The sequence below is a fragment of the Tursiops truncatus genome, chromosome 12, assembly GCF_011762595.2.
Source record: "Tursiops truncatus isolate mTurTru1 chromosome 12, mTurTru1.mat.Y, whole genome shotgun sequence".
NCBI lineage: Eukaryota > Metazoa > Chordata > Mammalia > Artiodactyla > Delphinidae > Tursiops > Tursiops truncatus.
The window spans coordinates 87,055,049-87,081,160 of record NC_047045.1 but is presented as its reverse complement, the minus strand read 5'-3'; the positions used below and the strand labels follow the sequence as shown (position 1 = coordinate 87,081,160).

The 26,112-nt window shown below is 43.6% G+C and overlaps 1 protein-coding gene across 5 annotated transcripts; it reads right to left on the bottom strand.

The window, feature by feature from the left end:
• Positions 1 to 853: 853 nt before the first annotated feature.
• CEP43 (centrosomal protein 43) lies at positions 854 to 25,912 on the bottom strand. 5 transcript variants are annotated; one of them, XM_019951746.3, is made up of 13 exons: positions 25,732 to 25,899; positions 24,966 to 25,019; positions 22,728 to 22,782; positions 22,161 to 22,249; positions 21,571 to 21,708; positions 19,165 to 19,245; positions 16,683 to 16,742; positions 8,711 to 8,937; positions 6,565 to 6,677; positions 5,084 to 5,152; positions 3,651 to 3,690; positions 2,654 to 2,750; positions 854 to 1,089 (listed from the first exon to the last, which is right to left on the bottom strand). In XM_019951746.3, exons 1-13 carry the CDS (start codon positions 25,831 to 25,833, stop codon positions 1,015 to 1,017), a joined length of 1,200 nt encoding a protein of 399 aa, XP_019807305.1. In that variant the 5' UTR covers positions 25,834 to 25,899; the 3' UTR covers positions 854 to 1,014. The 5 variants fall into 5 exon arrangements, 4 of the variants coding, with proteins under 4 accessions (XP_019807305.1, XP_033723859.1, XP_019807306.1 ...); XR_004529345.2 differs by lacking the exon at positions 854 to 1,089 and adding an exon at positions 2,899 to 2,993 and having other exon boundaries at positions 25,732 to 25,912; XM_033867968.2 differs by lacking the exon at positions 24,966 to 25,019 and having other exon boundaries at positions 25,732 to 25,898.
• Between the last annotated feature and the right edge of the window lie 200 nt (positions 25,913 to 26,112).

The following is a 26,112-nucleotide window of genomic DNA, read 5'->3' as shown; positions in this document are numbered from 1 at the left end:
ACCAACTTATAGATCTGAAATAAAAGCACTGCTTAATGGTTTCAGATGCATTTTGGTATTTCATATGTTTCAAGGCATCTTTACAAATAATAAATTATGACTATGACAAGGAGAACCTGTGAATAAAGCTTCTTACATGGACATAGCGCGGCAACTGCAAGTGCTGTCAGAGACAATTCCATGAATCAAAAGTCATAACCACATCTGGATTTTAATCTTTAGAACAAGCAAAACTAAGTAGCACACACGAGTAGTTTAATATAACCTTAATGGTCTAACAAACCTTCCAAATGGAAGGAAATATAAAATAAAGTCAACCTATCAAATGTAACTTACAGTGATGGGCTTCAGGACTGCAGAAATCCCAGGCCACCTGCCAACTACCTGCAGAACCACCTGCTGCCGAAGTGCCTGACCCCAGGCGGCTGCCCCACAGGTGCGCACGCGGAGCTCTGGGAACCTACGGCTTTACTGGCGCCTTCATTATGCGCTTAATACTGGCATTTCACAGACTCGCTCCTTGTAGTGAATTTGAGCGTAATCAACTTCCATAGAGAAGCACGTAGCTAAACCACATTAAGAATATTGAATCTTCCACGCATGGTCTCAAATAGGAGTATTTTGTTTAGTATAATGAAAAGTTAATTTTTTTTTTTTTTTTTTTGCGGTACGCGGGCCTCTCACTGTTGTGGCCTCTCCTGTTGCAGAGCACAGGCTCCGGAAGCGCAGGTGCAGCAGCCATGGCTCACGGGCCCAGCCGCTCCGCGGCACGTGGGATCTTCCCGGACCGGGGCACGAACCCGTGTCCCCTGCATCGGCAGGTGGACTCCCAACCACTGCGCCACAAGGGAAGCCCAAAAGTTAATTTTTTTTAATATCTGTAATCTTTTTGGAACACAGGCACCAACAGGGAGCAGACATTCCAGCAAAGAGAGATTGTCCAGGATAAAAAAAAAAGAACTGATCAGAGTCCTTTGTCCCTTTGCCGATTAGAATACTTCCTTCTTTCATCGCCTAGGCAACATCTTCCAGATAATCCGCAACGTCACTGAGCTGGGACACAGTCAGGTCCTGTGTCAGGTCATCAAGCTTCGTTGTTCAAAAGAAAGAAAAGAACTAGTGTCAGGATGCAAGCAGAGTCTTAAATAATGTTTAATATCTACGCTGTAGCTTAAGCGCCGTCTTATGTTCTACAAACTGCTGCACAGGCAGAAGTCCTCGCCCTCACTTTCTTCTTCCTTTTCTGAGATTTTTTTGAAAGCTGAGCTAACAGTTGAACTCTACATGAACAAGAAGACTGGCTGTTAAAATAACCCATCTGTAGCTCTTTTCATAACTTTAAAGCAACATTTTCAGGCCTCTTTAGGATGGCATAAGGTAAAAAGAGAAAGACAAATTATTACAAACTTATACCGTCTCAAGAATTAGAGAAGGCACGTTATATATTATCACTTAACCTTCAGAACAAGCCTGTGAGGGAGGCATTGACACCTCCTCTCACGAATAAAGAAACCGAGGATCAAAGGTTGCAGCTCGCCTGAGAAAGCACATGCATGAAAGAATAGGAACGCGGGCCCAGATTCATATAAAACGCTGCTTCTCTCCAAGGCCTTCTCCCTGCATGACAGTCCCTGACAGTCACAAGCACTTGGAGAGTCTCTCCTCATTCTGGAAAGCAAGGTTCACCTCCAGGCTGTAGCGACCTACAACCTCAAAGGCAGACTCACCCCCAGTTTACCATGGGCACTGATATCTGATCCTGAGATGCTACCTTACATCGCAGATCTATCATACACCTAAGTATCTGCTCTCTGCCCAAGAAAAGGTCAAATGTGATCTCCAAAACGCACTCCTAATTTTACACCCTGACTCCCCGTTTCTGCTGTCTTGTCTCCCTGCCTGCTCACAACAGTCCACACCCCAGTCTCTGCTTCAGCTCCTGCATTCACAGGGATCTTATATACACACAAACCTTCGATACTGACGTCTCTTAAAAGGACCTCCTACCTACAGTGTCTACACCCTGAGGTGGTCGATTCTGACTCTCATCCTGACCCACCATGGCCCAGTTACACCCACAGCAATTGAAGCCCCAGTAATAACACGCCAGCATTTCACAAGCACTCAGTTAACAAAGCAGGCGACAACTGAAAACAATTTTACACACTCATTACAGACATTCTGTTTAGATTTGGACCAGGAAACTCCGTCATAAACTTTACGGAACTTTCAACTGCTTTTCTCCTAGTTAGTATAATTTTTATTTTATTGGCGTATAATTGCTTCACAACGTTGTGTTAGTTTCTGCCTCACAGCAAAGTGAATCAGCCCTACGCGTACACACACCCCTCCCCCTTAGACCTCCCTCCCACCCCTACCCCACCCAGCTAGGCCATCGCAGAGCACCGAGCTGAGCTCCCTGTGCTACACAGCAGGTTCCCACTAGCTATCTAGTTTACACGTGCCAGTGTATTTACGTCAAACCTAATCTCCCAGTTCATCCCGCCCTCCCCCTTCCCCTCCTGTCCCACATCTGCTCTCTAAGTCTGCCCTTCTATTCCTGCCCTGCAAGAAGTATACAGTTTTGAAGCTTTACAGCAACTCAAGGCAACAGGCACAGACAGCACTCCACGGGAGAAGCACAGCATCATACTTGATCACTGGTATTGACGTCATCTATTTCCACAGAGAGGTCTTCCTCGATCTCTTCACCAATACTTAGCTCACTTTTTTCTGAGCGATGGCTGGTACTAATTTCAGGGGGAAAAAAAAAGAAAAATAAGAACTTTGAATATAAACATTTAGAGAGAGTAACTAGCATTCTTCAATCTTTCATGTAATTATTTTAATTCTTTAAATAAAATAGAATAAACTATTAACACATCATTAATTGCATACCTCTCATCTCACTTGAGCCTTAAAATAACTCAGCAAGGGCACAGGAATAGTCCAGTCCATTTACCAGATGAGAACACTAAGCTTCATACTAGTGACTATGGTCACAATGGCATGAAAGAAGCAAACCCAGATTTTAAACATTTCATCTCTCAAAAAACTGTATGTTAGGAAGTAAACACAAATTCTAAATTGGGGGAAAAAAACTATCAGTTACATAAAATTCTCAAACTCTGATTTAAAATTTCTAATCATATCTACAACAAATATTACTTCCAAATTAATTATTAGCCAAGTCATAGGTTATATTTTCTTTACATATATAAAAAAATTACCTAAAACAAAATATTAAGAAATGTCACATGAATCAGAAAAACCATTTGAGGGGGCAATTTGTTTAAGCCGAATGTAGACAATTCCCCCCACTGAGATCAGAAAGGGGAGAACGAAAGCACTGACAACCCAGTGGCCCAACTGCTTCTGCTGGCTTCTGAGTTGATCCTTCCATGTTACTTCCTTTTCTTATTCTTATCAAGTTCCCTGCACATAATACAGATGTTCTTATTCTAATGTAAAATCAAAAACACGCTTCAAAGTCCAATGTATAATTCTGGATTAACTATCTTTCATTCACCTTCAATCAATATGAACAAGAGAATCAAAAACTAAAATAAGCACCAACGTAATTCTGTCATACTTTCCTGTTCAGAAACTGTTTACAATTTATGTATTTCTTGTCCAACCATTTTTCTTACCTGTTAAAATCATCAGCATAGTCATCTTCCTCTCCAGTCCCTGGTAAGTTTAAGAAAAAATATATATGTTATATTTATATAAACACACCTCACAATTTATCTACAATTAGACACACATTTCCTTCAAAAACTACACTACTGAATTATATGGCATCATTAAAAAGAACAGCTGGGCTGCAGTTTGGATTTGGGGGAAACTAACCACCCACTCCCCCACCTTCCTCCGGCTTCTGTAGCCAATTCAAGGACAAAATAGTCACTGAAGAGTGGGCTGGAGCCTAACATTAGCCTCTGACTTCCTGGTCACACATACAAGCCTGTCCTGCAGGCCAAATCCGCCCACAACCTGTTTTTCTACAGCCTGCAAGTTAGGAATGGCTTTTACATTTTCCAATGATTGTAAAAATACAAAGAACACTCAGAGACTACGTGTGGCCCACAAAGCCTAAAATACCCATTCTGTCCCTTTACAGAAAGAGTTTGCCGACTCGTGCTTTACACATGTGAAGCACCTGTCTGTGAACATGAGTGCCTTTGACTAATATTTTTGTCTCCCAAACTAAACTGTGCTCTAAAGCCTTATTCCAGAAGCGTCAAGGTTCTGAAGGCGGTACGGTGCCCACAAGTGGCCCAGGGCACTCGGAGGCTTCTCCTGCTGCAGGAGTACCGCTCCCGCTGCTGCTCCAGGCCACAGGACGGGGCACAACACCCCAGAGTTCCTGTTACACGTCCATCCCCATCAGACTGACTCCCTGGGGCCCGGACCACATTCCGCCAGCCCCAGGGAAGCGCCTCTGCCTCGGCACGCACTATGCTCGCGGTCCGAACGGCAGGCTCTCCCCTCTGCCTGCCCCAGCAGGTCTCGCAGAGCAGTCACTTCCTGGGAGAGGCTCCCCCATCGCCAAGGCTAGGCTAAGTCAAACTACTCCCTGCTTCCGTAAGGCTGCGGCCTGACTCTTCTAACACTCAAAGTACCCGTAAGGCACCTGTTTAACACCCATCTTCCTGCTAGGTTTAAACCCCACGAGGACAGAATCCGCTGTGGTTACTACTCCCTCCACCCCTGGCCGACACAGTAACCCTGGATACATAAAAACCGTCCAACCATCTGTGCATGAGGTGCTCACGGTAGGCTGACTGACACTTCATTTAAGATTTTATTCTAAAAAATAATCGCCTTAGGGCTTTCCTGGTGGCGCAGTGGTTGGGAGTCCGCCTGCCGATGCAGGGGACACGGGTTCGTGCCCCAGTCCGGGAGGATCCCACGTGCGGCGGAGCGGCTGGGCCCGTGAGCCATGGCCGCTGAGCCTGCGCGTCCGGAGCCTGTGCGCCGCGACGGGAGAGGCCACAACAGTGAGAGGCCCGTGTACCGCAAAAAATAATAATAATAATCGCCTTAAAGCAGTCCATACTGCAACTGGAAATCTACTGACCTAAACCAAGTGATCCGATTTTATCATTGACCAATTTAAGATCTTTCAGAATTGTGTTTCCCCTTTTACCTGTGAACAGAAAAAAACAGTCACATTAAATTGACTTTTAGAATATAATAGTCTCTAAACCATGTCAACTTTTTTTTGCAGTACAGGGTTTGTTGATACATCATAACCAAAAACTAAGAAGAAAATTACAAACTGTGATTAATTGCACTGCATTATGCATTATTATGCATTACACAATAGAGTGCGCTTACACTATGTATCACACAGCCCTTTTTTAACCACACTATTACATATCCTTTTTGTAGCCATACTACTTTTTATTGGAACCTGACCATCAAAATCATTTTCTACCCAACTATCAGATATCAGCCTTCTATAAGAAGCCCTACTGGGTATGAATTCATGGACTACAGTTAATTATTCTCATCAGTTTTATTTTTCCTTTGAACTTCTAAATTTTGCTTCAATTTAATCGCTATTTCATTTACCAAACTTATCTCCTCATTGGTTTTTATTTCTTCAGTGCCCAGTTCTCAAGGCCCTCTCTAAATCATTATTTCCTAGTCAGTATTAAGAGTGACATGATCATGACACTCTGGATTCCTTCACTGAAGGTGACAATACCTGGGAAAGGAGAAGAAGAGGGAAACTGGGCCGAATTAACAGACTCATGGCTAGTTTACTTTATGTGCCCCGAGAAATCCTACTACAGTGGTATCACATAACACAAAATGGTTAGTAAGTACTACAAGATTATGCAAAACCCCACAGCAATTTCCTAATAAAGATCTACTCAAAGAGGCACATTTATACTCTAAACACTCTGCCAATTAAATCCTATATTTACTATGATATAGTGTACAAAGCTCATCTGCATGATTACATGTTTAAGGCTTTGCTTTTGAAATCCTTGGTCTTGTCACCATCTGTGTGCAGTAGGAGAGCCATTCCACGTCTAGCTAACAATCCCTACCTCTGCTGCATAGAAAAAATACATCTGATCCAAATCCCTAAAGGGAGAATAGCATTTTAACATTCTTACGATGATTACTGTGCTATCTACGGAATAAAGTTTTAAACAAAAAAAAAAGTTTTAAAAATTAATTGTAAGTAAATCCTACATAAGTCAATTTAAATGTCCAAAAAAGAGATGGCTTAAAAATGATAATGTCTATTTATTATAGAAGACGGTTAAAAAGTCAATTTCCTAAAAACATTTCCATGGCATAGGAAAAGCAGAATACAAAACAATAGAGAATATGACCATGCTCAAAAGAAATTTTAAAAATAAAACATTAACAGAAAATATCACTGAGTAGTAAAATTATGGGCTATTTTTATGATTTTACATATATTTTCCTGAAAAAATAAACAATGATCATACACTACTTAATTAATTAGAGAAAAAAATATCATCAGCATTCAAAGTCCACGTCTTCAGTCAGCAAACCTAGGAACTTCCAGACACTCACTTTCAGAGTCTTTCAATGAGGGAGCTCCAGTAAGGGAGCTGAGTCCACTTTTTAAGGGGGGGGCGTCCGAGAGCGATGCAAGGCTTCCTACTTGCTTACTAGGTTCACTTCTCCTAGCAAGAAACAAGTGTACAGTTAAATGGGATTCTTACATTCTGCCATTAAAACACAAGCAGCTTGAATATATCTTGTAGGCAACACAGGAGCTGGGCAATAAAGAATATACATTTCACAGATTCAAAATCATGAAGTACACCCGGCAAGGCAAAACAGACTAAGAATCACTGCAGGTTCGCGCAGGAAGGTCCCCCTCTCTAGAACTGTGTGTGATGTCTCACAAATTAAACCGCTCCGCTTCATGGGCTTCACTGTCGGGGATTTTATCCGAAGTCCCTTCCGTGGCCCAGAGATGCAGGCAAGGGACAGCGCAGAAGCTGACGAACACAGCATGACAGCCCAGACGTGCCCCGGAGAGCGGGCCGCAAATGACGCCACCAGCTGACCTCAGCACACAGTCCTGACCGCCAGCCTGCAGCGGACGCGGGGCAGTGCCCAGCAGCCCGCAGGCTCGCCCTCCGGCCCGGCGCCCTCTCACCTCCTCCGGCGCCGGCACGGAGGTGCAGCATTCCAGGAATTCCCCTCTCCCGCTCTTACTTCGTTCATCTTTCCTCTTTAAAACCGGATCATTCTCATCAACACACGTACGTGCTACTGTTCTTTGCAGTTTAACATTTCTAGCCCCATGCCCGCTCTCCAGCCACCGCGCATCCCTCTGCACCCTGTACAGGAAAACTCATCAGGAAATCATTCTGCCACATACAGTCCTCTCGCCTCAGGCTTTCCTGAACCCACGCTAACCCTTTAACACTGCCCCAGGGCCGCCCGCGAGGGGCATCGGGGCTAAGTGCAAAGGGCGACTTTCAGCAGAACTTAACTCAGCTGCTCACTTGGGCCTCCTCCTCCAAGGACGCCTCTCCCTCCGGTTCTCTGGGTCCCCTTCCCGCTGCAGTGCCCCTTCCTTGGTGACCTCTTCCAGTCTCCCGGCTGTGACCTCAGCCAAGACTGATGCCTCCCTAACTGTCACCTCTAGCCCAGACCTCTCCCTGAATGCCCACACCCACACCCGAAAACAGGCTTCACCTTTCCACTGACGACCTTCTTGAACTCGCTGGTCGAGAGTGAGCTCTGGACCGCCGCGCGGCTCACCTGCGCGATCCAGCCTCGCTCCCCCTGCTCTTCACCTCGATCAGTTGGAAAAACTCCTAGTTACTCAGCCTGGGAAGAACCCCGGAGCTGCCCTTGATATTGCTTTTCCTCTCGCACACTTACCAGCAAATCCTTTTGGATCCAAACTCAAGATACATCCCCTACCGCCTATTGCTCACCACTTCCGCCATCACCCCTCACCTGGAAAACCCTAAGAGCTTCCCGCCTGGAGACCCAGCGTCCAGGGGGCCGTGTCACTGCGCACGTCGGAGCAGTCACGCTGCTGCTCACAGCCCGGGGCTTCCGGGCCCCTCGGGTTCAAGCCAAGCCCTGCGGTGGCCCCGGCCCCTGGCCCGACTCCACCTCCTGCGAGCTCCTCTGCCGCAAGTCCTCGGACCCGCCGCACCACTCACCTCTGCCTGTGCGGGGCTCCGGCAGCCCAGCTTAACGCCTGGCCTGCTCTCCCCTCCATAAGCTCGCCCTTGAGGTGAGGCCTTCTCCAACAGCTACTGAGAACCGGCCGCCCTCCACACCCACACTCCCGCCCTCCGCCGTTCCGTTCTCTCAGTTCCTGTAACACGGGCTGCATCTAGGCGACACAGCACCTGGGGACTCTTAACTTATTGCTGCTGCCGTCCAGAGTATGAGCTCCCGGAAGCAGAGATTTTGCCTGTTCCATCACTGTTGCACCTGTACCTGAAACGGTACCTGGCATACAGCAGGCACTCAGTACAAACCTACCTGCTGAAATCATTAACATCTAGGTCCTTCAAAACTTGGAATTGTTTGACAACATAAAAGGCTTTAATGACACAAAATCAGACTTACAAATTCACTAATTACAGAACCATTGGTAGCTCATTATTTCTTAAACATAAAACATTTAGAAATTCTATTTTTAAGCCGCTAGTCTGATAATATAAAAGCACAGGTTACTCACCAACCATAGGTTTTTTCTGGTTTAGGAATGGGATCATCAAAGAAAGAATCTCCTTCCATATCATCTTCATCTGGACAAGGACCAGCTTTGTCTTTGACATCTAGACTTTTGTTGCTTAACAAGGATCCAATTTTTGTTTCATGGGCCAGTAAGTGAAGACTACTTTTGCTCTTTGGTTCTGATGATGAGATACTGGTATCACTCTGACTAGCATCATTGCTGGCCTTCTAGAAAAAGAGAGGGAAAGAGAAAAGGTCTCCTTGGCGAAATAAAACTTTAATAAGGCATCTTAAATAATAAAAAAAGTCACGTGAACATACGCAATTCTGTGTATGCACGCGCATACACACGTGGGGTCTTGCAACTGCATGAGGTGCAGTGGGACCCCCCGGACCTACCAGTTCATCCCCAGGCTTCAGAGCATAACTAACTTTTGAAGGGGAAAACGTCAAACATGTTTGTACCATTCCTCTCCTCCCTCCCTAAATGGAAATACCTTTACCCAGCCCATTTATACACAAACTTTCCCATTTCCTCTTACAAATATATCACTGCTTCATAAATTACCTTAATATGTTTTCAACTCGCAAATAAAAAGCATTACTAATAAAGGATATAAGGAAGATTAGTTCATTATCATTAGTTCATCACATAAATGAACCAAGCATTAAAACAAAGTGGTCGTCAATAAAACTAGCAGTTTTCCATCCAGTGCCAAATACAGCGGACATCAAGGTGAAAGATGCCGCCTTTACCGTTCACATTTCTAAAGTAAAGTTTTGCTAGTTTTATCACTGGTCTTTAGACTTTCAGAGTAACTCCCCATTCCACACCTCCCTTCAACGTCCATGGATGCATGTATTGATGTATATGTTTCTATATATCTGAAACCAACATACAAAATTCTCAAGCATTTTTACTCCTGTCCTACTGATCTGGTGATGTTAGCAGAAAATATACTGCACACTGTATTTGTATTTTCTTGTTTTCAGGTAGCCCTAACCCTCACAACCTAATTTTATTCTATCCTTGGTCAGATTTCTTTTTGTCTTTAGACACTTCTATGTCAACAACATAAAAATAACAACAAAACCAAAATATCATGATAGTAATAATAAAAGTAGCTAACATTTATGGAAAGTCTTCAAATGCTTCCCATGTGTTACCTCATTTTAATCCTCAAAATAACCTTATGGTGTGTGGGGCAGGTTCTGTTTTCTCTGCAGAAATGGAAAAGGAGATGTAGAGACACTGCAGTCACTTGTCAAGCCGGGGAGTAAAGGCGTCTGATATCAAAGTCTGATTCCAGAGGTTAGCTCTAAAGGCTTATGCTCTGCTATTAGGTTGAGTCATATGAAACTGTAGTTTTTATGGGTTAAAAATGACAGTTTCCCAAGATTCAGCCTTCACACTACAGAGAGCAGTGCTGCGTCAGATGCCACAGTGTGTGAGATGAGCATCTCCTGAAACATGGAATGTGTGATGTAGTCCACACTTGACTACTAACTATGTAATTTTAAGGAATTTAATGTTCTCAGGCATGAATTTCCTCAAGAATTGAACCACAGTAGTCTTTTCCAAGTCCAATTATTACCAGGAGGTAAGGAAAAAGGGATGGACAGCTGGGGAAAAGTGGTAATAACGCCGGTTAGAAATTACTCAAGGAGACACTAAGGATGACTGCACTTTCAATCTGTGTATAGACAGAAGGTACTATGCAGTAAGATATACACTTACAGTTTTACACTAATTAGAGGCCATGATTAGTTGACAGAAGGTAAGATATATGCTGTACAATTTTTAGGGCCTTGTATAGGGCTATACATTCCATATGTTATTAATACAGATACATCAATGGTTGTAAAAAGAGATGTCTGGAGAAATAAATACCAAGTCATCACCCTTTTAGACAACATAGGATATTTTCAAAGAAGCAGACACATTTTCAAACTTCCCAACAACTTTCTTGAAGTCTTCCTATTATTATCAATTACAGAGAAGCACCACCCACCTATGTATTTCTTAAGTGTATTCATGCCCGTTATAATTTCTCATTTATAAATATTTTAAAAATTGACTTGTATCTTTTCAAAGGAATATGCATTTGGAAATAAATACCCTGCATTCTTGTGCTGTTTAAACACATTTATGATTACAGATACTGAGACAGTGCAAGACTGTCTCCTTCAAAGCATCCGTGAGAAAATTCAAAAGGACACCTGACATGAAACGGACAGATACAAATGTAAAGCGCATTACAGGAAACAATCATTATTCCAACAAAGCCTTTCCTCCCCATGAATTCACAGCAACATAATTTAAGTCCATATGATGAACTATCTGAACTTAATAACCAATACAGATCCATGATTATTTTTGACAGGTTTTAGTCTTGCTATGAAACAAAAGACTAGTTTTAGGAAGACAAGTTTCATGGAGTAGCACATTATGATGTTCAACACAATACGTATTTTTTAAAATAATAATTTGTTTTAAAATTATAGCTCTATTTATCTGTGGAGTAAAATTAAACTTTAAAAACATGCAATCTGCTTTGGAAGCGCTGTCAAAATCAATTTCTAAATCACGTAGGAATGTGTCATCACTTCGTAACTATGGCTCATTTTTTATCAAAAAGACCATTACCTAACCGGGTTAGTAATGAATTCACTAAACTTAATTCCAAATATTTTTTACTATTAAAAAAAAATGCACACTAAGAGGAGAAGCATTTATCAAAACATTCTGTAGACTGAAACAAAAGTACTGCAAAACTTTAAGAGCAATTTTCCATGGAGGAAGTCCAAAGTTTTTGAGCAACAACAGATCAACTCACGATGCATATACCCTGGGATCTATTTATTTTTTTATTTTTTAGATTTTTAAATGGTAAGTTTAGTAATGGAGATACACATGGGAGACACCAAATACAAACTTAAAAAAAAGGAAGCTTTAAAATGTCTTCTTGGAGGTAAAGATGTCTAAGCTGAGTTTTAAAAATAAACAGAACTTTGAAGACAGGAGTTAAGGACAGGGTATTCTAGGCAGTGGATTAGCTAGAGTAAAGGCACAAAACTGAGAAACAACGGATACGCACCAAGAAACACAAAGAGCTCAGAATCGCTAAAGTGTGAAGTTAAAGCGAGGCTCAGCAGAATAAAGCAAGACAGGTCCCAGATCACAGAGAGAGTTCACGGAGGAGTCATGTTTGCAGATTAGAAAGATCCCGTGACTACGTAAAAAACAAACTTGAAGAGCCAAAACCCTTAAAAGAGGAGAGCAGTTAGGAGGCTGTTTGAGTAAAACTCCAAAAAAAAAGGTACAAGGGATTTAAGGGATTTGTAGAAGCAGCTGGATGCTGTGTGTAAATCCCAACTCTTTTTTGTAACTTTACACAAGGCCCTGATCTCCCTATGCTTCCATTTCTTTACCTGTAAAGCTGGCATAATAATGCTGACAGGAATGACACAGTATCATTCCATTTTGCCTATGAGGAAACTGACAGCTAGAATAAGGGTTAATTAGACGGGACAGTTCAGACAAGTACATACAAGTTAAGTTAGCAGGACGTGGTAATGGATTTAATATGGGAACTGCGAGCGGAGTGAGATTTCAGAATGGCTCCCTGTTTCAATTTTGGAGACTATCAACTGATATTGAGAACACAGGAAGAAGAACTGGTCTAGTGAAAATATGGTCTATTTCTTATAACTGAAATTGAAATAGACTGGGATCTGTTTAAAAAACTTTTATCATGGCTTAAGACAAGTCTCATACACAAACTTCAGTTACTTAAGTCTCTATCACCTAGATGTGGACAAATTAAGACTCAGGATAAATCTAAACAGCTAAGATTAAGAATTGTTTAAAATAAAGAAATGCAAGCAAAAAAAAAAAATTCCTATGACAATGCCTTAGAATTCATTCCCTGGACAACCTCAGAAGCCTTGGAGGTTATTATGGGTTAAACTGCATCCCCCCAAAAGGTAAGTTGAAGTCCTAACACCCAGTACTTCAGAATGTGCAGTCATTTACAAGTAGGGTCACTACAGATGTAACCAGTTAAGGGGAGGGCACAGTGGAGGCGGGCAGGCCCCTAACTCAATACGCCTGGTGTCCCAACAAGAGAGGACAGGCACACACAGGGAGAAAGCCCGGTCAACATGATGGCAGAGACTGGAGCGATGTGTCTACAAGCCAAGGAGCACCGAGGACTGCTGCGAGCTGCGAGAAGCCGGGAGGGAGGCCGGCAACAGAGTCCCAGCCTCAGAAGGAGGCAATCCCGCAGACACCTTGATCTCAGACTTCCAGCCTCCAGAGCCGTGAGACAGTAAACTTCCGCTGTTTCGAGCTACCAACTTTGTGGTGCTTTGTTACAGCTGCCCGAGGAACTAAGAGGTAATTATAATAAAACATAACAAAGTCTTGTCTTTCCAGATCAGGAGGCCTACTGCACAGCACTACAGCAGTCACTTAAGCCCTTGGATGGACCCCAGGGTTAATAAGCTTTATGGTAAATTACAGCCAAACTGTAAGGAAGTTCTAGTGCATGTTTAATTTTCTACTAGTATACTTACACATTCAAGATTTCAATCATTTCTAGATTAACAGCAAATCAGCATCATAAAGAAGTTTCACAGAGAAATAACTACCAATTTTCCAGTAGCCAAAAACTGAATTATCAGTAGAATGTCTTAAAAACCTGGAAGAAATAATTTTGTTTTTCTAAACTAAAGGCTTAATCTGTACTGTTCATAACAGAGGAACAGCAAAGCCAAAGAAACATCCCCATTTTGCAAAAGTATTCAAAAATACTTGTGCAATTCTAATTCTCTTCCCCGCCCACACTTCAGCCTGCAGCTCCCCTCCCCGACTCCGCCAAAGACAGTTTGTGACCCATGACTTACTAATGAATTCTTTAGAAAAGTAGTTTTACTACCATTGTATATGTGTGTAAAACACACATATATTTAAAGGTTTAATTTACTTATCTAGAAAGTAAACACTGTGGAATTTGAAAACCACAAAACAGACATACAAGCCCCTCTTTCTAAAAACTCAGTTTTTCTGTACATCCCGTATAAACAATCTGTAATTCCCACAGATGCACATGAGAACCAATGTCTGGCTGTGAAATCGGCCTGAAGATTACCCTCTGTCCAGCGGCTCTGCTCTCTTACCCTGTGCAGCCAGCTCGCAGGTTCAGCGGACAAGAAGTCTGGGATCTGAAGCAGAAGGCCAGGCACAATTATGGGTTATGGGCCAAGTGCTGGCATCTTGTTCACCCACGTGCATCCCTTCATTGAGGGGGTGGTGGGTGTGGGGGTGTGTGTGTGCGCGCGCGTGTGTGTACCGAGTAATACTGTTTTGTTCATCTAGAAAACCCTAAGGTGAGACTATACTTTCGGGGATCATTTCTACAGCTCGAAAACCCGAAGGCAGCCGCAAAAGATGCGGAAACACACGCTCCCAAACGTACACAACACGTGATCCCCATCAATGCCCTAAATCAACATAAAGCTGGGCTTATCCCAGAATTTTGAAAACAAGGAACAAATTTAGAAATGTCATTTATTAAGAACTTGAAGCAAAAAAACACCTCAACACAAATCAGTTTTAAAACACCTAAAAATCGATTATGAAAAGAAAGGATAACCTTCCATGCTACATTTAATGTGATGATTAAAACAGCTTCATGTTAAAAACAAACGAAAACATCAAATACCTTATTTAGTTTTTTCAACTGAATGGTAAAAACCTTAGTGGAGCCTACCAAAAGTCTGTTGTAATAAATAAAATGCATTTATTTTTTTCAGACAACTAGCACCATGCTTGGTACAACAAAACGGTTCGCACCAAAACAGATTATTACGGATGATACCCTGGAAGTGTTAATGCACATTTAAAATGTTTAACTCGTTAAAGAAATGCCCTCCCATCTAATATTTATGCATCTTGTACTCTAACTCTTCTAGCATCCTTTATTGTCCTACAACAATAACAAAAAGAAACGTAACTTTTATTTTTACTCAAATTAAATTAGTTCAAAACCCTTAGATTTTGCTTTGCATATTAACGGGCTTACAATACTAAGTACAAACCAGTTAAACATGTAACTGATTTTTTAAAGTTTATTTCTGATATGAATATAGCTTCTCTGAAAACAGCCAGAAGTCTCTGAATGAGCAGTTAATACTTGTGCCTCCCCGCAGGCAAAAGAAACAGTAAGACACAGACACTTCCTACTGGGCGCCCTGGGCTACCACTCCCAGCTCTGCCCACCCGAAGGTGCCACTACCTACCCTGTGAACGGCTCCCCCTGGAGCCTGGCTGTGGACAACCCCCATGACCAGATGCAGCTCAGGATTTGGATTATTAAGATGTTAAGAAAGTTAGGATACTAAGGGTACTGGGACCCTGCTGCATGCACAGGGCAAAAGGTGAAGGCAGAGGGAGGGAGAGCTAACGGCTCCTCTGCTGGGCTGGAAACAGGCAACGCTGGGTACAACACGGACTTCTTATAGACGCAATTTGGAAACAAGAACAGGGAAATAGAATGGAAAAGGTTTCCAAGTTGCTGAGGAAGTGTTTTGGGCTCAGGAATATAATCGTGAAATAAAAGGGGCCTGACGTGCAGCCTGCAGCTCCAGAATAAGGCCTGTGCAGCCTCTTCAGTCACCCGCAGAGCACGTGAGAGGGAGGCGCCGAGGGGGGACGATGTCTGCGCCCTCGCCCCTGCGTCCAGCACACAAAGCGAAATGTGTCTCCTAGTGGCTTTGGTTCTACGTATCAACTGCTTTCAAACGTTTTAACTTCTTTAAAACTCATGACACCAACAAGATTTTTAAAATTTAATATTACGAAATATACTTTAAAATAGTACAAGAAACTGACTTAAAACATCTATAAAAAGGCATGCTAGTTTATATGCTTAATTATTTTTCTTAAGGTCTGTCTCACGTCTCCAGTTTGACCATAAACTGCTTAAGTGAGGACCCATGTTAAATCTGTCTTGCCCCCAGCACTTAACAAAGACTTTCACTATGTAAATGTTCAAACATACTCGAATACATTTAAAAACATCTTCGCATGTAGTAGTGCATAAAGAATAGTGTGAACAAATATACTAACAGGAACTTACCATTGAAACCACTAGAACTAAAGCCAGCTAACACAGCAAATACAATTGTTCAAAAGCCTTTAATTTTGGAAGCCCTCAACTTAGTGAAAAAATCTACACATAAACCTACAGGCTCAACAAGGACTAGTGATATTCTCACACAGTTGAACGTTAAATAACTTGATCTTATTCGAAATAAGTGTAAGAACTATACAGATAATTAATGCTTCTGAGAACTCCAATACTTAAATTTTATAAGCAGCTCATCTACTAGCTTAGTCGAATTCTCAGATCTTTTGGGAAGGAGAAAAAGCAGCCAAGGCGGTGACACAGCGGCGCCCCCGTGAGTCTGCTGTGGGGCAGCGCTCAGAAAGGCTAACACGTGCAGGGGCTGACGAGCTGCTCAACACAAACAGAAGTGTCTTGAAGGAAACCAGGGCTGGCCTTTACTCATCGACTGGAACTTATCCAAAAAGTAGTCTGATGTTCTAGTTACCTCAGATAAAAATCATAACGTTAAGAATACATAGGTGACCATCCATTCAAGAGGAAAGTAAGTATCTTCAACTTGGTTTTGTTGCCAAAAAAACAAGGAATTCTCAAAGCAAAACCGAGAGCAGAGTTTTAAAATACAGCACTATGATTTTCACCTGGATAAAAACTGAAAGTCAGACTACTTTTTCTTTTACGTCACCATGACTTTGGCATGTTCTGATCACAGATAAAAGAAAGTGACATTTCGAAGGAAAACGTAACCCTAGGCCAGTGGGAACTCAGCGCCCGAGGAGGCCCGCGTGAGGCCGGCGGTCGGCCCAGCCCAGGCCGCTCTCCTCCTCGGCCGCCCCGCGTTACCTTGGCACCAGACTTCCGCCTGCTTGGCTTCTTCTTACCTTGTCCTTTATACCTTGGTATCTGAGCATGAGAATAAAATGACATTTTACCACAAAGTATAAATCTTTAAAAATAAACTAATTCATACCAAACCAATACAGATTCCTATTAGAAAATTTCTTAAAAATGGAAAATCTAACTAATATGCTTCATTTTGAAATCCACTGTTTTACTCTTTTCTTCACACTCTTCCTAAAGTGGTTCAGCTCACGTTTAATTTCTCCCTCCGACAGTCCCGGGGTTCAACGTAGGGACCAGAGCCCCTGCTCAGCTCCTGTGGGTGGGGACTCAGTCCTGTCGCGCTCCGTCCAGCAGCGCGCTAAGAAAGCCAGCTGCACGCCTCAGCAGCTTCCTCTGGGCCCGCCCCGGCCTCACCTCTCCTTCCCCGGGAGGACACAAAGCGCGCTTCTAAGGGCCTGGCTGGGCCCCGTGCTTGGCCCCAACTTCCCGGAACTCTTAGTGCTCTCCAGACCGATGAGGCGCCCTGTAGGCCCTTCGTAGAGCCCCCAAACCACTCAAAGACCTCAGAGAGAGAAGAAAGTGGGCAAGAAAAGGGTGGGGCAAGGGCTGGAATCCCAAATCCAGACTCTGTAGGACGACAGGGGATCTGCGGTCTAACTGCCAAAAGAATGCCTTGTCTTAAAACAGACCCCATCCAGCCCCACTAGAGACGGGCCACAGTGTCCGGAAGTGCTCACTGCACCCGCGGGCCGATGATGCGACTGACAGCCCCGGCAAGGCTGAAAACCATCGGAAGGTGGCAGAAGCAGGGACCACCTGGAGACACCTTAAAAATTACCATCGCTTCTCTGTATTTAGAGCAACATTTCCTGACTTAAAACTTAAGATTCTCTTGATAATTCTCATGATAGAGCTTAAAACTCTTTTTATGTAGAGAGCATACGGATATGTAAAACAGGCATTAACATTTTATCTTGAAGACACACAATATGTGGAAAATTAGTACTGCCAATATGCTTTAGAAAATAATATGCTAAAAAGAGAACTTCCAAATAACTCAATACTATAGGTGTTAATACGTGTTTTGGAATATGGTTAATTTTAATCCCTCTAAAGCCAGATATTTTCACAGAAAGCAAACCTTTCTTTTTACTAAGGCTCTTATATCTGGCACTTAATTTGAAGTGAATTTTAGATTCACTCACGACCTCGTTCTCCCTGTACAGCAGGTTCCAGCCTCCAACGAGCATCACGGGAAAATGCTTCCAAGACCAACCGACCCTATTAGGAAAGGCTAACTAGGCCTCGGGAAAAAGAACAGCTACCAGCAGCGTGAGAGCCTCGTTCCCAAGGCACAGCATTCCTCTGATTTCTAAATCTAAAAAATAAAAAGGAGCAACAAAATCAAAGAACCAGCAATAAACAGCAACAGGAACCATTCACTGGTGTCTACGCCCAGGCATCTGGAAAAGCAAGGAACCTAGCAGCACAATTGCTGCCCTCCAGACGTTCACCTAATTTAAAAAGACACAACTTGTATCTACGAATAACACAGCACCAGGAGCCACCTTGGGGATGTACTCCACGGCACCTCTCCAAACAGAAGTCAGAGGAAGTCACACAACACAATCAGACCCAAGCCCGCCCTGGGGTAAGATGGGCTGGTTCATCCACCGTGCTGTGCTCAGCCAGGCACAGGAAGATGCCTTTCCAGACCACCACCTTTCTATCCATTCCTACTATTACAGAGAGCCTTGATTTTAAATTCAAAGGTTCCACACAATTGTTTTCTCCGTTAATCCAAACCCCTGAAATCAGAAGGCCTTAACTTTAACAGCTCATACAAATATAACCAGAGTGCATAGACTTTTTATAAATCCTTAAAATATCTCATTAGTATAAAAAAATCATGGTCATTTACAATTCCAAATCTGGGCCCCTGTCTACAGTATTCAACATAACAATTCTATATGTTGGAGCCTGGTATTCTCAAATTACAGCAATTTATAAATGAAAAGTAAATTTCCTTGTTAATTGAAGGACAAAACGCTCAAAGCACCAAATGAATCCAAACATCCTACAATTCTGTTATTTAACAGCATATTTCTTTCTACGATACAATATTCAAAACAATATCAAAGCAAAAGAATTTTCAAAAATTCAAAAAATTTTTTTAATAAATTCAGTATTTTAAAAATGGAAAGTGTATACTGAGATCAAAATCTCACGTGGCTCAACATATAAATTGTCGACAAAAAATTTAAGAGCATATTTACGTGGCATTTTTAAAAACCTATTGTCTTGCAATAATGGTCCCAAAGGAGCTTATTAAAGTTTTAGAAGACTCTCTAAATAAATAAATAAATAAATAAACATTAAAATATATACTTCATCAAAGACAAGAAAGCACTTTAACAACAACAAAACTTGTAACAAGAGTAGAGACAGAAAGCAGAGCCCCGTGGAGCCTTAGCCCACTCACCTTACTGGGAGGAGTGTGTGCACTTGCTTTTCCTTCTGGTGACTTTGGTGGAGAATGTACATCAGATAGATCTAGTGCACCCTGAAATATTTCACAGTTTAAAATTAAAACATTTAAAATAAAGCATGAACATACCAATTATACCTCAACAGAATATCAGCATTTAAAACCACTATACAATATTGGCACTTTTATTTCTTCCTATTAATATAAATATCCTCATTAGATTTTCTTCAAATTTTACCAAAACACAAAGCAAACAGATTTGTGATTCTAATTACCTGCTGAGTATTTCACCCAAACACCTTGAACAGGCTATACTCAGGCCACATTTAAACATGCCCCCAAGCTTCCTTTCCAGAGTTATTTAACCTTCTCACTTTGCTTTCCCAACTCGCCACACTAACACTGTCCTGTGATTCTCAAAGATCTACTCTTTCTACCTTCCCTTGACTTGCTTCCTTACTTCACTGTCTCAAAAAAAATCAACTAGCAACTCTCATAAAAACAGGAGTACATTCCAAAAGCGGCTCCTGGTGCTGCGTTATTCATAGATATAAGCGACTCCCATAAAAACAGGTAACTGAGTGGGGGGGGTGGGATGAACTGGGAGATTAGGATTGACATGTACACACTAATATGTATAAAATGGATAACTAATATGAACCTGCTGTCTAAAAGAAATAATAATAAAATTAAATTTTTTAAAAAAAACAGGTAACTATTACAACTATGCGGGATGAGGCACTAAATTACAGGGGCTGCCAAGAGGGAGTGAGTAAAAACAAGAGAAAACGTCCCCGAAGTCAGAGTCAAGAGAACATGGATGGTGGGGCTTCCCTGGTGGTGCAGTGGTTAAGAATCTACCTGCCAATGCAGGGGACACGGGTTCAAGCCCCAGTCCAGGAAGATCCCACATGCTGTGGAGCAACTAAGCCCGTGAGCCACAACTACTGAGCCTGCGCTCTAGAGCCCGCAAGCCACAACTACTGAGCCCGCAAGCCACAACTACTGAAGCCCGTGTGCCTAGAGCCCGTGCTCCGCAACAAAAGAAGCCTCCACAATGAGCAGCCCGCGAACCGCAACAAAGAATATCCCCCACTCGCTGCAAGTAGAGAAAGCCTGCACGCAGCAAAGAAGACCCAACACAGCCAAAAAATAAAATAAATATACTAAAAAAAAAAAAAAGAGAGAGACCGTGGATGGTAACATTGCACAGCTAGGTATGGGAGAGGATGTACCATTTCAGGTGCAGAATAGATGAGAAAAGGGGGAAGGCAAGAAAGCAAAAGCCATTTCACAGGTAAGCTCCACCTGGCCTACGCACAAGGTTGCACATTTCAAAAAAAGGCGTAAGGCTAGAAAGCCAGGTTCGTGCCACATCATGCAGGATCTTCAAGTTGAGGAACCTGGAGACTATTCAGTTGCCATTACATAGTCACTGTAACGTTTAAAGAGGGAAGAAATAGAGGAAGAGCTGAATTAATTCAGCAATCATGAATAGAAAAGACTGAAAAGATGTGGGCATAGCAACCTGGTTTTTAAGGGGGGGCTAAAATGCACTTCTGGTACAAGCTTCACTGAGTTCAGTGGGCTAATCCACACCTAGTGTTCTTCTCCAGCATCACAAGTCCAAAGCCCATTACCTTCCACATTCCTACAGACCAACCTGACCTAAAAGCACACTTTCAACCAGGTATCTGGAACAGTCACGATGTTGTCTACATCCATGAAACAGTATCTTTATGTAACACTAATGTTTGTAAAGGAAGTCAGACCATTAATCTCATTAGCACGATTTCTAAAAAGAAAGGATAAGAAAGACAATGGCTAATCAAAAAAACGAAGTATGAAAATGTTTAGAAACTGCAAAATCAATAGCTTAGAGTTTTAAGCCTAGTTTAAAAAAGCCTTTAAGTTCAAAAAATTGTTAACTAGTCTATAATTCAGCCCTTCTACGTTTAAAAATAGTAGTAAAAGTAACAACCAACAATTGAGTGTTCTCAGCATTTCACATGCACTAACTCACGCGTGGACTAACTCACGCTTGTAAGCCCCACGACGCCTGCAACGAAGGCTACCATCCTATCCACAAAGGAGGACCAAGGCCGGAGGCTAGTTAGTGGAGGAGCTGGGACTGGCTCCACACAGCCCAGCCCCTGAACTCCCTGATCTGAGCATCACTCCCCAGGACAGGTGCGGCAGCAGCCTCAGAGCTACCGCACCTCCAATTATCATCAAAATGTGCATTTATACAATCTCTGAGTATGTCTTCTTTTGTTTTGAAGGAATAACCTCTTTTTATTTAAATCCGACTCATTACGTATGCACTAATCTGCGTGGCCGCACTAGACAGGCAATGACTGGAAAACAGAAACAGGTAACAAAGGGCAGGACTGTACTTACTTCCCCACTGGTTGGCCCTTTTTCTTTCTGTTGACAGCGTCTGATCACTTCTAATAATAAGGGTCCACCCACCGTACCTTCTGCTTCAATAATTCCTAAATCTCGGGCTAAATTCTCTCGACCTTCGAGACCTTGAAACTGGGAAAGAAATAAGATATAAAGAAGTATAAATGCACCAAAATATAGAAAAGTTATTTTCAGAGATTAAAGAAAAATATTTTCAGAACTTAAAGACATCTCTAAACTCAAAGAGGCCATTTTTCTAAGGAATGAAACATCCATTTTTAAGAATTATATATTTCTTTTACCAAGTCTCTGCATTCAAAGTCTCCATTACCAGGTATAGGCTTAGAGCAGAACAAGTTAACTCTATAACAACACTTCTGTCAAGTTATGTGAAGCAGGGACACTGATGCCAGCTATCTGACAGCTCAGATGGCTTTTGAGAAAAAGATAATCAACTATAAAATATAATCTTTATGCAAGATTAAACTAAGTAAGTTGTCAAATTTTGTTAACTTTCAGCTTGTAATGAACCCATCTGTATCAAAGGCAGTTTCAGAGACAGACATAAAAAGCATCATTCTTACTGTGCTAGTTTCAGGTTGAAAAACAGCCAAGGTAAAATCAAGATTGAAAAACTGAAGAAATTCGGCAACGAGACTAGCCACCAGCCGGCCTGCAAAGAGCAAAAGAGAAGGTGGGAGAGGGTCTTTAGGAGCCCGAGGCCTCCTCACTGACACAGAAGTAAGATAACTACAGTAAAGGGAGAAAAGAAGTTTCTCAATGTTTCAAAGTGCAAATTTCTTCTCTTGAATAATACAATGAAGTGATGAACATCTCAGTTCCGCCATTTCTGCATTAGGACCATTGGTCTGGAACTATCAGCGACACAATGTGACATTTCATAAATGGATGAGTGTTTTGCTTTTCACAGGAAAATCAGCTTTTTACAATAAAATTGGCTGTAACCAACAATTTCCCATGACCACTGATATTTAATGGCAACTCAGTTGTACAATAATATACAATTTAAAATGAGCACCTAGAAGAATCAGATACTTCAAAAACTAATCTGAAATTCCTCATTTCTCCCAAATGGAGTCAAGATTTGAAAATTCAGAGACAGACAAAATAAACAACAACAAACATCTTACCATCTTTCGTATTTAAAAACTTTTTCAGGCTCTCATTGACTAAAGGAGTTTTGTTCTGTTAAAAAATGAAATATTTTAAGTGTTATACATTTATCCCCAAACGACTACAAAATGTAGACTAAAGTTTAATTTTTTGGCAAAGATATTAAGTTAAATACTGTCACCCACAAAATGATGGCTAAACCCATTCTATAACTACTGATTACTACAGGAACTACTTTTTGCTAAGGTAAGGACTGAGACAGGTAAGGACTGAGATATACTCAATTAGGAGATTCTTCTTGACAGCAACAAAAGAAATTACTTAGGTGTAGTAGTGATGGATTTAAGATGTTAATGAATTAGAGGGTGCCTGGAGCTCAAGGAAAGGTATAAGACAGACACAGTCTTTCAAAACTGAGGAAAAAAGTTGCAGAGGTATTAAAAAGCAGAACGTGAGTCAAGGGAATCAGCTTTCTCCTCGAGAGAGACGTAAACATGTTTCCATGCTCAACAGAAGAGCCAGCAGAAAGGGAGAGGCCAAAGATTAACAGCGTATAGAAGAGGCACTGACCTAACACCTAGAAGGTAAAACCCAGAGAAAGTGATTATTCTTGGACAAGATAGAGTCGCCTCTACTAAAGCAGGAAGGAACGAGAAACAGATGAACACAGATGCAGGGGAGCTTTTTCTGAGATGAGTGACAGATTGTGGGGGAGGACACAAAAAATTAGGATCTGATGCTTCTATTATTTAGTGAAGGGAGAGACAAGACCGTCTGTCAACAGTGAAGGAATCAGGTGATGTAAGAGGCTAACGTGAAGGCGAAGTGGGAGCTGCTGAGCAGAGACGAGAATCAGGGTCAGCAGCTCACGGCCTCAGAGGCTGGAACCGCCAACCAGGAACATGAGCAGTCCAGCGCGGGGACCGCTCGAGCGCAGACGGACACAAACGGGGAGGGGCGTTAATCGGCTCAACTAAATGACCCTTAAGATTTTTCCCCAAATCAAGTATGGTTGGAAGACAAGGTAGTGAGGATTTTTTTTTTTTTTTTTGCGGTACGCGGGCCTCTCACTGTTGTGGCCTCTCCCGTTGCGGAGCACAGGCTCCGGACGCGCAGGCTCAGCGGCCATGGCTCACGGGCCCAGCCGCTCCGCGGCATGTGGTATCTTCCCGGACCAGGGCACGAACCGGTGTCCCCTGCATCGGCAGGCGGACTCTCAACCACTGTGCCACCAGGGAGGCCCGAGGTAGTGAGGATTTTTGAGATATGGACCATGGGGTCCAGACCAGCTAAGAACAAGAGGCAGCTAAGAGAAGACATGTCTGGAAAAACACAGAAGTGAAGACCTTCATGAAGTGACAGAGGAGCAAGGCATCTAGGTCTAAAGTGAGAAGGAGAAGAGGCTGATTTGTCACAGAGGAAGCTGAAGGCCTTGATTATGGAGTAACGCTTGCTGACGGCAGGTTCCAGGATATTTACTCAAGATGGTGGCAGGACGTGCCGTAGAGAGAAAAAACTAAATATACTTATACAGAGAGAAGTGACAGGACCTTTGACATAAGAAAGACTACATGATTTTAAAATAACTGAGTGAGGCTTCCCTGGTGGCGCAGTGGTTGAGAGTCCGCCTGCTGATGCAGGGGACGCGGGTTCGTGCCCCGGTTCGGGAAGATCCCACATGCCGCAGAGCGGCTGGGCCCATGAGCCATGGCCGCTAAGCCTACGCGTCCGGAGCCTGTGCTCCGCAACGGGAGAGGCCACAGCGGTGAGAGGCCCGCATACCGCAAACGTACATACATACACACATACATACATACATACATACATACATGAAATAAAATAACTGGGTGACCGGATAACTTGGAGAAAAGCTGCATACGATATTCCTCCCACCTGGTGGGGATTCACAGTGCATATTAGCATATTAAAGGTTCTAAGGGGTCCCGCAGTAAACCCACTTACTGTGAAACCGTTTCTTCAGGTGTTCTGGATTTCCCCTAGGGAAAGAGATCTATGAGATTTACTATTGGCCTCAGAGTTGTGGTGCCTTAACTTTCTTTAGATTACTCCAAACCTCTAAAATATACATGAAAAGAGAATAATCTTGACCCTCTCCCAACAGTAAAGAAGTTTAATCCTTAGTTCAAAATTGTCCCTGGCTACACACTCCTCTGAACACTGTTTCAGAGTGGCTTTTAAGTAATTACAAATTAAACATAAACGAATACAGTCATTAAACTTTGTAGATTTCGTACCTCTACTTTTTCTTGCTCCTCTAGCGCTAAAAACACAGCTGCTCGGAGTTCAGCCTTGAAAAAAAGCGGGGGGCAGGGGTAAAGGAACAAAAATGATCTCAGGACATTTTCAGGACAAGAAGCTCACCAGCTGAAATTTCAAAAGGCAAAGGGAAAACTAGCAAGATGATAACGCTCAGCAGGCAGGTGCAAAGAGAGACCAGAAGGCGTCCCGAGAGGTCCTGACGAAGGGGCGCAAGCTCTCTGTGCCCCGTGCCCACCGTCTGTCCCCCTGGCACTGTCAGCACCCATCACTCTGGCTGCGATCCTGATTTCCGGTCCTTCATGACGCCCATCGGTCGCGTCAAGGTTGCAAAGTACACTCCGAGAAGCAGCCCGCCACCCGCTCGTCACCGCCAGCGGGAGGGGCTCGCTGCCCAGCAGCAGAGGCCAGGGGCGGGGGAGACCCAGGGGCGGGGGAGACCCAGGGGCGGGGAGCAACTCGACCACCGGGCCTGGAACGGGACCAGAGTGGGTAGCGGGCGACTCGACCACCGGACGCCGGTCGGCCTCCTCCGACGAAGGCTGGCCGGGCCCCCCCACACCCGCTCGCCGCCGCGCGGCCCGGAAGCTCCCCGGGAGAGACCCTCGACCCGAGCGCGGACCGCCCCGAGGTGGCCCGCGAGCTCGGACCTCAGCCCAGGCGGCCCGCCGGATGCGTCCCTTGCCCCTTTGTGACGCCCGCGGCCGGCCTCCCCTCCGCCGGCCCCCCGGCCTCCCGCCCAACCTTGATGCGGTTCAGGACCCCGCTGTTCTCCAGCGTCTGCACCAGCAGGTCCCGCAGCTCCGTGTCCTCCTCCGCCACTACCGCGGCCGCCGTCGCCGCCATCTTGCTTCTCCAAGACAACCGCCCAAGCCGCGCCGACTGCCGACGGTTGCCGCAGCCCGCACGGCGCGCGGCAACGCGGGTCAGCCCACGCTCCCGACGCCGGCGCGCAGCCAGCCGTCACGTCGGGGCGGGGCCTCGAGCGGGGGCGGGGCCTCGGGCGTCTCCGGAGGCGGGGGCTTTGGGGGCGGTGGGCGAAGCGGAGGAGGTTCGGGAGGCCGGTAAAAGCCAGAGCTGACACCAAGTCATCTCAGTGCTGACAGCTGGAGGCTGACCCGGGTG

What these genes read in the sequence shown, in the direction of transcription:
- CEP43 (XM_019951746.3), bottom strand. Translation starts at nt 25,833, where the DNA reads ATGGCGGCGACGGCGGCCGCGGTAGTGGCGGAGGAGGACACGGAGCTG. An exon ending in GGGTCCTGAACCGCATCAAG is followed by an intron (nt 25,020 to 25,731) that starts GTTGGGCGGGAG and finishes CTTTTTTTCAAG; the next exon opens with GCTGAACTCCGAGCAGCTGT. An exon ending in ACGTCAATACCAGTGATCAA is followed by an intron (nt 1,090 to 2,653) that starts GTATGATGCTGT and finishes TGAACAACGAAG; the next exon opens with CTTGATGACCTGACACAGGA.